General features: G+C 33.7%; 1 protein-coding gene across 2 annotated transcripts; it reads left to right on the plus strand.

The window, feature by feature from the left end:
• Nucleotides 1–318: 318 nt before the first annotated feature.
• Nucleotides 319–11,148, plus strand: LOC119068769 (A-kinase anchor protein 1, mitochondrial). Of its 2 annotated transcripts, XM_037172524.1 has the most exons (6): nucleotides 349–547; nucleotides 6,466–6,580; nucleotides 7,340–8,397; nucleotides 8,471–8,858; nucleotides 9,914–10,044; nucleotides 10,128–10,677. In XM_037172524.1, exons 2-6 carry the CDS (start codon nucleotides 6,526–6,528, stop codon nucleotides 10,203–10,205), a joined length of 1,710 nt encoding a protein of 569 aa, XP_037028419.1. In that variant the 5' UTR covers nucleotides 349–547; nucleotides 6,466–6,525; the 3' UTR covers nucleotides 10,206–10,677. The 2 variants fall into 2 exon arrangements, with proteins under 2 accessions (XP_037028420.1, XP_037028419.1); XM_037172525.1 differs by lacking the exon at nucleotides 6,466–6,580 and having other exon boundaries at nucleotides 319–547; nucleotides 10,128–11,148.
• The last annotated feature ends 1,913 nt before the right edge of the window (nucleotides 11,149–13,061 follow it).

The following is a 13,061-nucleotide window of genomic DNA, read 5'->3' on the forward strand; positions in this document are numbered from 1 at the left end:
ATTGTGCTTGCAAAATATTTGACATTCGGCTCATACATTTTGTGTCATATTTTGCAAGCATTTTGCAGCGCGGTCGATTTTGCATACATTTTTCACGAATTAGTGAATGCAAAAACGGGTGTAATGGTAGAGTGCTCATTTATAAAGCAGTGCCATTCTAGATCATGAAAATCGTCAATATATTTCAAGACATCGACCCCATACCATAATCATCTCTCGAGTGTAAACTGATTTTTCTGTCGATAACAGGATGAAGAGCCGCAAGAAGATCGCACGAACAAAAATCGCCTGGGACATATAAATCATATCGCTTTTTTTGAATGCGACTGACAACATCGACAACATCGAGTAAAAACGTCGCCCGGCTTTCGCTTATGCTATGTACTTCGTATATTTTCATACATTTTCAAGTGAATAACATTGATGTACACGTGGGTAAAAATTCTTTTAACCGAATAAACGTGAATAATTGTGAAAAAAATTGGTAATTAATTGAAATTGAAATTTGTGAACTGCAACAATTCGGATTATATTCAATTTGTATCATGTAAGTGTTGAATTTAATCAAAAAATTTCGGGTCTAACCAAAAAAAAATTTTTGTCTGGCATCCATGTTCTGTTCAATAAGTAAGATTGTACCAATTTTATGAATATCGTATTTTGGTAATTACAATCAGTCAAATTAAAACGGATTTTTTTAAGAATTGTTTTGGCGTTTGTCTTATTCAATCGAGATTAATTTCTACAATCTCAGACGTTCAATCGCTTTTCCAAAGTGAAACGCATATTTTGCTATTGGCATTTTTTTCCCTTCTTGTCAATTCAATGTTCAAATTCCACGACACTAAATTCAGAAAAATTTGATGATTTGTCGTAAAAGATGCTAAAAGCGTGAAATGTGAATCTTTGTCCAGTCCATTCAGTAATCAAATTCGGTAAAAAATCTATCCAAAATCTCTTGCAACTAATTTTCTCAGGCAAATAGTATGAATGATAAAAACCCAAGCAGTAAGTAAAGTCTATACGCATATTGGTAGCTGGTGGTTGTAGTGTTGTGTTAGGTCCAGACTGCGAAGGTTATAATTCAAAAATTTATGTAATATCAGTCATGCTTTCATTCATGGCCAGAATTTAATGAACAAACAACCAATTCGTATCACCAAGCTAATAAGGTCTTCAAGCAAAGTTCACTTTTTCATTGAACGCATAATCGGATATTTAAGCCAATTTAGTCGTCTTTTTGAACGAAAAATTTGTTATTTCACACCCAAATGTTAGAAGTTTGTAAACACGTAAAATGTCTGAAATTATTATGGTTAGGTTGTGCGTTCAGTACATGTTTAGACGGGAACGCATGTGTAGACATTAAATACTAGTCATTCGTAAAGTAAATTCCAAATATTTGATAAATACAAACGGTGTATGTTTTGATTGAATGACTCAATCGAACACACAATCAATCCGACGTTTTGGTATTACACCACGTTACAAAATCATTTGCGGTCGTTGTAATGGCCAGCGTACATAGAGTTTTGTTTTGATTATAATTCATTCATTCATTCATTCATTATGTAAAAAAGGAATGTGCTGCGGTAGTAGGGAAAAGAATTTGCTTACTATCCATTTCTGAATTATAGCGTTGCTTGGTGGGACATTTGTTAAACAAATTGTTGTTGTTTTAAGCGTAGAACTTATTTAGTTTTCATTTAAACGTAAACAGTTTGTAGTCCATAAAAATTACCTGAAACGTCAGCGTATACCATTGCCAATTGAGATATTTTTAAAAGAAAAATTAGATTTTTTGTTATCGGTACCTAACTTAAAATGCGACCGGCTCCTTCAACCATTGTGAAGGCGTCATATTCTTGCTGTGAATTCACACAGATATTTACCTGAACAAATGGCACGATAATTTTACACGTTTTACTGAAATTTCGTTTACCTACTCAAAATTGGGAATCATAAAATTTTGCCGTGGTGTTGTTGACGTTCGTTGATTTTACTTTTTGTGTGTGTAAGAATTATGGACTTTTGTGCGGAGGAACGAACAGTCGATGTTTGAACAAAATGATTTTGTTTTCATTCGATTCGCCCTTTTCTATTTCTATATACCCTACCCCTCTAATACCATATGCTTCCGTACACTTTTAATACACACACGCACAACCACAATTTGCTTAAAAAATCATTTCTCATCAAAAATACAATATTTAGGGTTTTCTTGTACCAAAATTTCGCCTTGATCGAAAAACAAGTTTTTTCATATTAAACGGGTCGCGGAAATAAAAAAAAACTCCAGTGACATTGTTTTACAATGTGTTAGAGATCTAGTATAGTAAGTTCGTGCGTCTCATAGATATTATTTTATACTGTCGTTATGGTTGGCACATTCCTCCATGATGATTAAAAAAACTAAGATTGATTAACGTTCATTTGCATTTATTATTTGTTAATTGGCTTGACTGGTGTCTCGTTAATTACTTTTAATCGCTTCCACTGCAATTTATCGAATGTCTTCTGTGCCGTTTAAGTGGCTTCAGTTTATACAACTTACAGGTGGTGATTTCCCTCAAAGTAACATTCAATTCAATTCAGTCCATCAGTCTAATTTCGATATTCGTGGAACAATATATTCTCAATTCGCGTAGACAACTTTTTGAGTTATCGTTGGAAAAAACGTAGATATGTTGTTTATAGGTCACCACGCGAACTATTGTTGTTGTTACGCTTTCTGATAAGTTTTATCAAATAAACTTAAGGTTTACGTGTATTATAAAGTTAGTCGGATAAAGGGGGGAACCAAGTGGCTAATGCTAGCAACAATATTATATTAAAAAAGTGAGCTAAGCCATCAATCCTTCAAAAATTCTTTTATTAAAATGAACACGCCACCTACTCTTATCTCATAACTAGCAAGAGAAATCGAAAAAGAAACGGGTGCTCGTCCGTTCAACTGGTCAATTACCAGGAATATTATCACGACTCTGAATCAGATTTTTGCAAAACATTTAATCTCTGGATTCCATTGATTGTTGTTATTGCATTGATTCATTGAATTTAAACAGCAAAAATTCCCAAACTTCGAACCATAACGTTGTATCATACACCACAATCAGACTAAATAAAAGCGAACAGTAAACACGTCTCAGGCGACTGGATTAAAGCAATCTTCAATGGGACATGGATTGTAATTTATTACAAATTCAGTGATACAACTTTGTTGGCCTGACCATCTGTGTACACAGAATTAGCGTATTTGGAACAAAAAACAGAAACCAATTACGACTTGAGCAAATGCGATCGAATTTTGAAAATAATAATTTTCCATTTCATTAAATATTTTACATTGTAAATTGTTTTCAAAAACATTGTGAAATTATTAATGTGATAACCTTTTGAACGTGTTGAACACCGAACCTTCATTAGTTCAGTCGATATAAAAAAAATTGAAAATATCCGGACAGTTTCAATCGGTTACCAGTAAGGTTTCCATCCTGTTTTTTATTTCCTCGAGATTTTAAGAGAATTAGGAAAATCTTTTGTGCCCTCTTGACAACATAGGGAACGATTAAGCGTTCTGTGATGTGGTACTGAAACAAGTACAACAATAAACAACGAAAATGTCTCAAGTAATTGGGTAACGAAAAATAGCTCGCTTCGCTCGTTTCGGTTTTCTCACATCTAGTTCGCAAAACAACCCCACACAATCACCACAAATTAACACAATTTTAGTCAAAAGACTGATTATTTTCACGCATAATCACATCTTAAGCCACTAACTAACACATACTACAATACCAATAACATCCGTGCGTAAATATAAGATTTACGCACGAACCTGAATTGTGTAAATTTACTCCATTTAAATACTGAAACAGGTTACCAATTATGAATATTTATCACTTGGTAGCATACAACGTTTTTCTAAAAAAAAGCCAACGAAACCATTTTTCAATCCTTCGAGACTTGAATCCTTAAACTTAACCTTTAGGAACATCAAACGTATCATTTCCCTTTTACTAGATCTATTGATAGTTCTGTTTAAAGTGTCGTCAGGAGTGTTTGCTACAAATCCTTCACACTTCCCTTAGTTTACATAATATGGAAGTACCATCCATAGCCGATGCTTCCTTTCGTCGTCATTGCCGATAATAGTTGAATTAGGGTGATTATTAACGCAATGCACCCATAACGTTATCTCTTAATATTTGTACGTTTTTCTGTTGGAAAATATGTTAGGATTTGTATGAACATTACAAACTAAATCAAAGGTCACGAAATATCAATCTTTAAAAAAAATTTGAAATATTAGAAAAGAAGGGGGCTTCCTGTGCGACGCCAATTCTTTTGTTTACAAAATCTCTTATCACTTACATTGCGTCATGTACTGATGTGACATGTCCAGTATATATAATGTAAATCGATTATAAATAATCGGAATGTCTGCAAAAATTAATTGTTGTTTGTATTAGATTCGCTGAATTAATTTAAAGCAAAAAAAAATTCTTCATGACTGGAAATGGGTTACGGATTTTCGTGGAAATGGTGATCCTGCTAATGATAAAATTAGATTCAAAAAATCGAAAAGCGAAAATCGTTAAAGCTCTCTATGCGGATGTTACAGTTTTTTTGTAAGAATTTTGTTGAAGTGAAAGTATTGGCATCATTATTCGAGTCAGTTTGTTAAAGTGCTTCGAATGAAATGCGATACTTCGCTGAAAATATTTGTTTTACTGTAATGTGCTTAAAGGTGTAATAACTGGTGCTTTCCTCAGAGATCTACAGATAATCATGATGACTGTGCAACATTAAAAACAAATCATGTTTACAATGTACACACACACACACACGCAACAATTCATTTATTTTCGTTAATTTGATTTTGAATCATTTCAGAAATTGGTATTTTACGGCAATCGCAAATTCTACAATTTGCTTGCTTTTCTCTAATTTGGGTCTTTGATTTATTTTTTCTTCGGAACCTGTTGCAATAAGTGCTTCTATTATCCGGTGATTAGCATTCGATTTGCCGGCATTTTCGAACGATTGTTTATGTATTATAATTATCAAGATATTTCTGTCGTCTCGTTTCTTGTCGTTGTATGTTTCTTGTTTATGATTTTTAGAATCACAAAATTTTATTTATTTATTTATTTTCAATCAATGAGGAAGCCATACGTAACGACCCCATAATGTCGGTCAACAAACTGCTACATTGTCCGGAAATTAGCGTTCGATTTAATACCGTCATTATTGAATGGTTGTTTTGCGTATAATCAACGTGTGTGCTATTGTTGTCGTTTCGTTTTATGTTGTTTTATTTGTTTCGTTGATGAATTTAGGGATGCAATTTAGATCAATGAAGAAGCTTTAAGATTTAGTAACAAAACGGTTAGTAGTTTACAGATAATGGTCGTGTACCATTGTGCCCTGATGTTTTTTTATTAGATATTTGATTTCAAAAGTCCCTCCCAGCCTTCATTTTCGGTTGACTTTCAGCATTCTAAGAAAAGTTAATCGTTTCGCAATAAGATAGCAGAAAATCACCTTTGTTGTTTTTGCCTAATACAACAGGAATAATTCTACTTCCTACATTGGTTCGAAGCCTGTTTTTTCGATTCGGTTTATATAGTTTACTCTACAGTTTCAAAACATTTGTACAAATATAGGTCAACTATGTAGACAGACGCAGACATTTCGAGTTTTATATTTTTATTTTTAAATAAATTGATTGATGTAATTGTAACAACCGACCGACCAGACCGCGGAGCATGTGAAATATAATTTTGCTTTACTCTTGCATTGACTCTGAAATAATTTTTTTTTTGCAAATTTGTCCATGTTATACATGTTTTGTCCGCTACACATATAGTAAGTTAGGTCATTGATTTCTAAGAACATAAATCATTTGAAATTTCGTTTGTGAAGCTACAGAGAAAAAAAACGTGTCGTCGATATTTGCCAAAAATCACAGTGGACAGAATACCGTTCATTCATTGTACAGCGGAAAAAAACACTCTTTCCGTAACCATTTTCTTTTAACACACAGCGCCATAAACAAGTCAACATTAAATTACGTTTTATCTTTCAATTCTTTCTTTTTTTGCATCGACAAAAAAAACTCTCTTAGAAATCCAAATTTAAATTTTCTGTGCTAGTTTTCCTTTTCTTTATTTTTTTTTTTGTATTCCGCTTAGAAAGAGGAGAGTATTTTTAGATGGAAAACGATAACATCTTGATATTAGTCATGTATTAAATACACATTCGTATAAATGTCTACATAGAGGCAGGTTCAAAGAGCATTAGGAGAAGAGGTGGGAAGAAGAAAAAGTCGTAACGTTTCCGTGTTGAAATTTTTCTGTGCAGCATGATTCGTGTAAAATTTTTGTTTATATTTTCATTTTATAAAAAAAAAAATTGCACAAAATCAGAAACTCAACAACGATATATGGAAACACGTTTCAGAAATCTATCTCCATTCCGGGTGCTGGCTTGCCTGGTTTATCCGAATAAGACAATTTGAAGATGGAAGGCATTTCAGAGATCTATTTTCATCTGTCTACATTGTGGGCGCAATTCGGTACGTCGGAAATTTGTGTACAAAAATTGAGAATGTAAATATTTCGTGAATGATTGTGCGACGATTCGTTCTAACGCACATTTATTCAACTGCTTTTTTTCGTGTTTGTAAGTCAATTCACAATGCTGAAGTTAAGGTTTTTTTTTATAGACAAAAATGGAATCGTAACGATTAGGTCCCACAGTACATACATACACACACAATACATCTTTCTCGTCATCCCAGTTCATCAAACTAATTTTTTGTCAGCACTCAATAAAAACGATAAATTTCTAACGCACGTAAAAAGTTGTGAACATAGGTTGACGCACCTGTTCTAATAACTATACTTTGCCTTACGTTTCTTATTCATGATCATCGCCAAGTTACTTCAATTGAACTTTTCTACTTGACGAGCGAAGCAGACGCTACATTGATTAGTTGGAAATCCCACCTGTTAAAATCGTATACAGTCGGCGACCTTGAAATAATTTCGTTTCAGCTGTTTTTCAGCTGATCCACTCACACAAACAAATATGGTGTTATGTCTCTAAAGGGGGAAGGGGGTAGCATTACTACGCAAATAAGCAAGCATCAGCACATTTGTTTGCATGAGCGGATCAGCCGAAAAACACTTGATACAAAATGCATCGCTTATGTGAAAGTCACCGACTGTTGTAAAATAAATTACGCGAAAATCTTTACTTTCTTATTTATCGTACCTTGTAAAACCTGAGACTTACACAAATTAACAACATTTTTGAATTTCAATTTTTTCAGAATTAACAATCTGGCTGAAAATGATTCCAAAACGTCCTCTGTTGTACTTAACATCTGGTCTAGCATTGGCCATGGGCCTTATATGGTTCCGACGCAAGAAGAGTATCCATTGTGATACAGGTGGAAAGTCATGCGATTCGTCGCAAATGAATGATACAAAAGCTGATAAGTCTCAACTAAACGGACATGCAACCAAGCCAATCGATTGCATTCATGAAAGTCGCCCGATACCTGAAACAAAACTCGGAAAATCGGCCCCGATCGACATCAATCCGAACCGCATATCGCCCATTCAATTGACGGATAAGCAAATCGACGCCGAAATTCTGAAAGTGAAAATCCAAGACACCGAACTGAAAAAACTGAATTCGATTGAAGAACAGGATGCTGAATCGTTTTCGCCGATTGATTTGCCGGATACGTTTGAACGGAAACGCACGTCGTTCAAATTTAATCGATCGATATGCGATGAAGAACCGATTATTGTTAAAGCAGCTACGGGACCGAAAGTATCGCCAAAGCAATTTATCATTGAAAGTACGGTTGAAAATGAATTCAAATCAACCGACGATTCCAATAGCGATAGCGAGAAAATGAAGTCATCGAATGAAGATGAAGTTCCAACAACAGACTTATCGACACCAATCAGAAATCCACCGGTTTCTAGTCCTCCATTGAGTTTATGCAGTGTCCAGTCAAATGATTCAGGTAAAGGATCGAGTCTTCCACATTCGGAGGAAATAGTAACGTTGCCAACCACCTACGAGTTTTTATTGCCTCAAAATCTGACTGGTCTATTGTTGGGATATAAAGGCGCATACGTTAAAAAATTGAAGTCAAAGACAGGTGCCACCATTTTGATAAAAAGGCATCCAGAATCAAGTTCCATTAAAATTTGTGCTATAGAAGGAACCCAGCAAAATATCGATGCTGCTTTAGCAATGATTAGACAGAAATTTCCGGAGAAAAAATATCCACATTTCACTTTGCAAAGAGTTTACTTTGCTAGTGCTGACAGTATTCTACCATTACCAGCTGTAGATCCAACTGTCATTCAGGTAAGTACATCCTTAACCTTTCGCTGTTAGATAGTATGACGAACTGGGATGATAAATGTTTCAATTGTTTCAGTTGCAACTCATCGAAGGCATTAACAATGACGTTTCAATTAGTGCAATGTGGCAGGATGGTTTAATATTCGTGCAACAGTTGCTGCACCCTTCATATCCTTCATTAAATATTTTACAAAATTGTATGAATCAAAGCTATGGTTTGTGCGAATCGCCAATGCTTCCAGAAATTACCAATGATGCGGTATGTGTCGGTTGCGTCGAGGGCAATTGGTATCGTGTTCAAGTTATTGAACAACATCCCGACACAGATACATGCATTGTTAAATATTTGGATTACGGTGCATACACAAGCATTTGCACGTCTGACCTGAGACAAATTAGAGCAGATTTTATGACAGTTCCTTTTCAATCGATTGAGTGCTATCTATCGAATGTGAAACCAATAGGTGAGTCGTTTTATTGCATTTTTCTAGTTATTCAAAACTGTTCAGCTTTGGCAGAGCTTCGTCTAATTGAGCCAAAATTTGAAGAGTTTTTTCTTGCGGGCTTCCGAATCATAGCAACAGAACGTAATTTGACGAAACGGTAAAAATTTTGCTCGGTCATTCGGAAGAAATTTTTGAAATCCTAAAGCGGTAGATCTTGAACCGTGGGCAGTGTCAATGCAATCCTTCTTACTTATTTCACGTGATATCGTTGTATCAATTCATTGACCCAGTGCCGGACTGGCTACCAAAAGGCTCTTTGGGGAAATCAGGAAAAGGACCGAAAATTTCTAATTTTTTTTCATATGAAAATCCGAAAGGCCTTTCAAAAATCGCCCAAAATTCCCAGTATGGCCAGTCCGACACTGCATTGACCGGATATACTCTCTATCCTTTATCCCGCATTTTAATACAATTGACCGGCTTCGCTATATGAAAGATTGATGAAACCTTGCCCCAATTTTCCCGGAAATTTTTCGTTTTTTACAAAACACGCACTTTTCAGACCACAATTTTCTTTTGCGAAACATGTTTTGTTAGGTACTGCATCACCAACCAGGTCGTAATACTTCTGAAATGATTCAGTAAATTCACAAAAATTGTCCAAGCCCTTCTTTGAATGCTGATAATTGTCTCTGCTTGCTTCATTCTTCTTTTTTCACTATTTTCACACCGTTTTTGCCTCCTGCTCTTATTCAAAAATGTGCCGTTTGTTCAACTACTTATACTACTGTAATTAAGACGTAGTAGCTTCAATGTTGTCTACCATGTGAATTCCGTTACTCCAGTCTTATAGACTCGTTTTCTGTTATCGTTAACTCATTTCCGAGGATCTTCGCATAATGGCTTGGGGATTGTTATTTTGACTCGTGTGGTTCTGACATCGGCTCGAGCTGTAAACGAGACACTGGTTAAAATAACAATTTCCAAACCAGTAGGTGGTCTACTAAAAATCGTCATTGATCGAAGATCGCATGTTTTCGCCGTATACTGAAAAGAATGATCCAATTTTACAGGTGCTGATTGGTCGGAAGAAGCTATTGCACTACTATTAAGTTTTAAAGGATTTATATTACAAGCTCAAATAGCTGGCTATACATCATACGGTACACCTGAGGTGTATTTGTTTGCGTGTTTATCGCCGAATGTGAGTATACCGTTGATTAAAAAAAACCACCAGTTCCATGAATTGAGTTTTATTAATTAATCTACATTTTCATTATCGCACAGAATGTAATTTTCATAAACAAAGAACTGGTCGCCCGAAATTTGGCAACATGGATAGATGACACTGAACTGACTGCATAAGAAATGATATATAAACGTGATAAGTAATATTTATATATACATGAGGAACATATTTATTATGTTATTTAACAAAAAAAAAAAAAAAACAAAAAAAATATTCGTTTTCTAAGACCTAAGTTCAAATGAATTGTTCGGTAACAAAAAAAAAGTAATCGAGGGAATGTGAGAGAGGTGAGGAAGAGAAATATTTTGATAATATTTTCTTTTTTTCGAGTAGTTGTTACTGTTGAAAGTTCTTTTTCAAATAATTTTTTTGAATCCTTCTGACCTCTTTTAAATGAATTTCTTTTTTTTTTTCAACTTTTCGTTTTACTTAAATCAATAGGAAAAGGGTCGAAATTTTGTTTTGTTTTAAAAATTAAATTTTTTACATTTTGAAATGGTTGATCCGCAATTTAGTAATTCTTTATTTGTATAGAGAGGACATCGCTCTGAATAGTGATGATGATTTTTTATGGTAGAAAAATTTTAGTTTCTTTTTTTTTCGAATTGAATTTGAGAATCATTTACAGTTGAATTGTAAATTTTTTGTAAAAAAAAAACGTTTTTTGTTTTTCTTTTTGTCGACAAACAAAGAATATTTGTGCGACGAGGAAAAAAGGTTGTTATTCAAGTCATAGTTTACATTCAAATAATCAATTTTTTTTAAATAATTTTTTTTTTTGCTTAATATTCATTGAAATATATATTTTTCGTGTGATGTACAGCAAAAAATACCGTTCAATTTTTGCAGACTTAATACAATCAATTTTTATAATTTTTATAATTTAATCGTAGGAAAATAAAAATCTAAAAAAAGTTAGTAAAAAAAAACATTCAATTCTTTCGCATCTCGTTAACAATTTTAATGTGTTGCCTGTGCCATAAAAAGTTTTTTTTTTTTAAATTGACAACAACAACAACAAGTGCATTGAAAAAATCGATAGTTTTTGATAATTTTCTTTTTTTTTAATATTTTGATTAAATCTTCAATTTCACATACCGTTTCCACATTTTGGTACATCATTTCTATAATATATAAAACAAAAATATTGCGATAGAATAGAAGTTATATAAAAACATCAGCAAAAATTTAATCAGTGATAAATTAACTCATAACATAAAAAAAACGAATAAATTCATTAAAATGTATTGCAAGCTAAAATACAAAATTACAATTATAAACAAAAAAATTAATCGTAAAAATATTGCCTATCTGTGCATAATACTAATGGTTACAGACTTTCCAGAGTCGAAATTAAATCTCACTGTATTCAGATGCTGTGAAATTTCAGCTGATCCACACATAAAATCAAACTTGTTATACTCTTAGGGACCATTCATAAATGACGTCCGCGTTCTGTGGGAGGGGGTGGACTCAAGCGTGACGGCCCTAACACAATTGGGTCAAATTTGACCATTTTTGCGTGACGATGGGGTAGGTGGAGTCTAGAATCGACCAAAAGTAGTGTACGTCATTTATGAATGGCCCCTTAGACTAAATAGGTATTTAGTCTAAGGTTATACTTGTTTATACGGTTGAAACTGCTATACGTACGTGTGGTAAAACCGTATAAAGCTGTATAAACAGTTTTGATTATTTGTGTGGATCAGCTGAAGAAAATTCATGTTGAAATTTCACTGCCTCTAACTGTATCGTGAGAGTAAACAACATTTTTAATTGAAAAAAAAAATTAGTAAAAGTCGGGGATATCGGCTGAAGTAGTTTTCTTTTACTTCAGCGTTGATCCGCTTCTCCGGTGATTAATAAAATTAGAGAGCAAACCAAGGCACTCATGCTCCTATATTACAAATAAATTCATTCAACATAGACTGCGAAGAATAATCCCACATTATACAGTCCACGGCAAAATGAATAATGAAAAGTTTCCACTCCATTTGAACTATTATTAAATGGAAGCTCAATGTCAGCTGAATTGCCGTGGAAAAAGCACGTGATTCGTTTGGATATCGTTGACCTTTTACTTTCATATTTTTTTGAAACTGAAAATATTTGTCGCATTAACATTTCGTTGTGTTCGTATATCTGAGGCCTTCATTTTTTTTCTTCATTTTTCGTAGTATAGGTCAGAGAATACTATGAAAATAGAGAAAAATAACAACGTTTCGGAAGCGTAATTTGCACCTTTCCGAGCATACCGAACATTTTTAATGTGTGTGAGTTTAAAATCAAAAAAATCAATTTCCGAATGCCCTTCACGAAATGCCTTTAGATTGTCTTCCCGAATCTGCTTTCGTTCGCACGATTCGTACACATCTATATTAACGTATAATCTTAGTTTTGATGACTTTGTGGCCTGCTTCTTCTGTGTTCGTATTCGAACACTCACTGCCATTTTGTGTGGAAAACAATCCAAATGTTTTAATTTTTTTTTTAAATTTTAATTCTAATATTGTCATCTCAGGTAAATTTTCTCCTCGATTTTTGTTAAAACAAAATGAAATATTTGAGAACCCATTGAAATTAATCAAAACATGTTATCAATGAGTTCATTCAGGATCTTACGGTCAAATGTTGTTGCCGATTTCAGTCGCCTTGTACGGATTTTAGATCGATATAAATTGAATAGTCTTAACAATCGAAGAACATTTTTTTTTGCAAAGATACGAGTTTTTAGTTAACAAACAATAAAAGAATTTCGACAACCAAAAATGTTAGTCAACATTATGTGGACGTATAATACCAAGATTTAGTTTAAGAATTGACTTCAATGATTTCGAGTAAAATGTTTTGTTTGTACAGAAGGCAGAGCTGAGTTTCCCACTTCAGATAAATGTCCGAAGCAAAGATATATTTCCATTAAATTTGTGAATTTTGCAAGTGAACACTGTTCGATATTTGATATAATGTTTTTC

Source organism: Bradysia coprophila (genome assembly GCF_014529535.1).
Source record: "Bradysia coprophila strain Holo2 chromosome X unlocalized genomic scaffold, BU_Bcop_v1 contig_20, whole genome shotgun sequence".
In the NCBI taxonomy this organism is placed as follows: domain Eukaryota; kingdom Metazoa; phylum Arthropoda; class Insecta; order Diptera; family Sciaridae; genus Bradysia; species Bradysia coprophila.

Bases quoted from the DNA above. Each gene is read 5' to 3' on its own strand.
- LOC119068769 (XM_037172524.1), top strand. From the start codon at position 6,526: ATGGAAGGCATTTCAGAGATCTATTTTCATCTGTCTACATTGTGGGCG. The intron at 6,581-7,339 runs GTACGTCGGAAA...CAATTTTTTCAG, and splicing joins TACATTGTGGGCGCAATTCG to AATTAACAATCTGGCTGAAA. The intron at 8,859-9,913 runs GTGAGTCGTTTT...CCAATTTTACAG, and splicing joins ATCGAATGTGAAACCAATAG to GTGCTGATTGGTCGGAAGAA.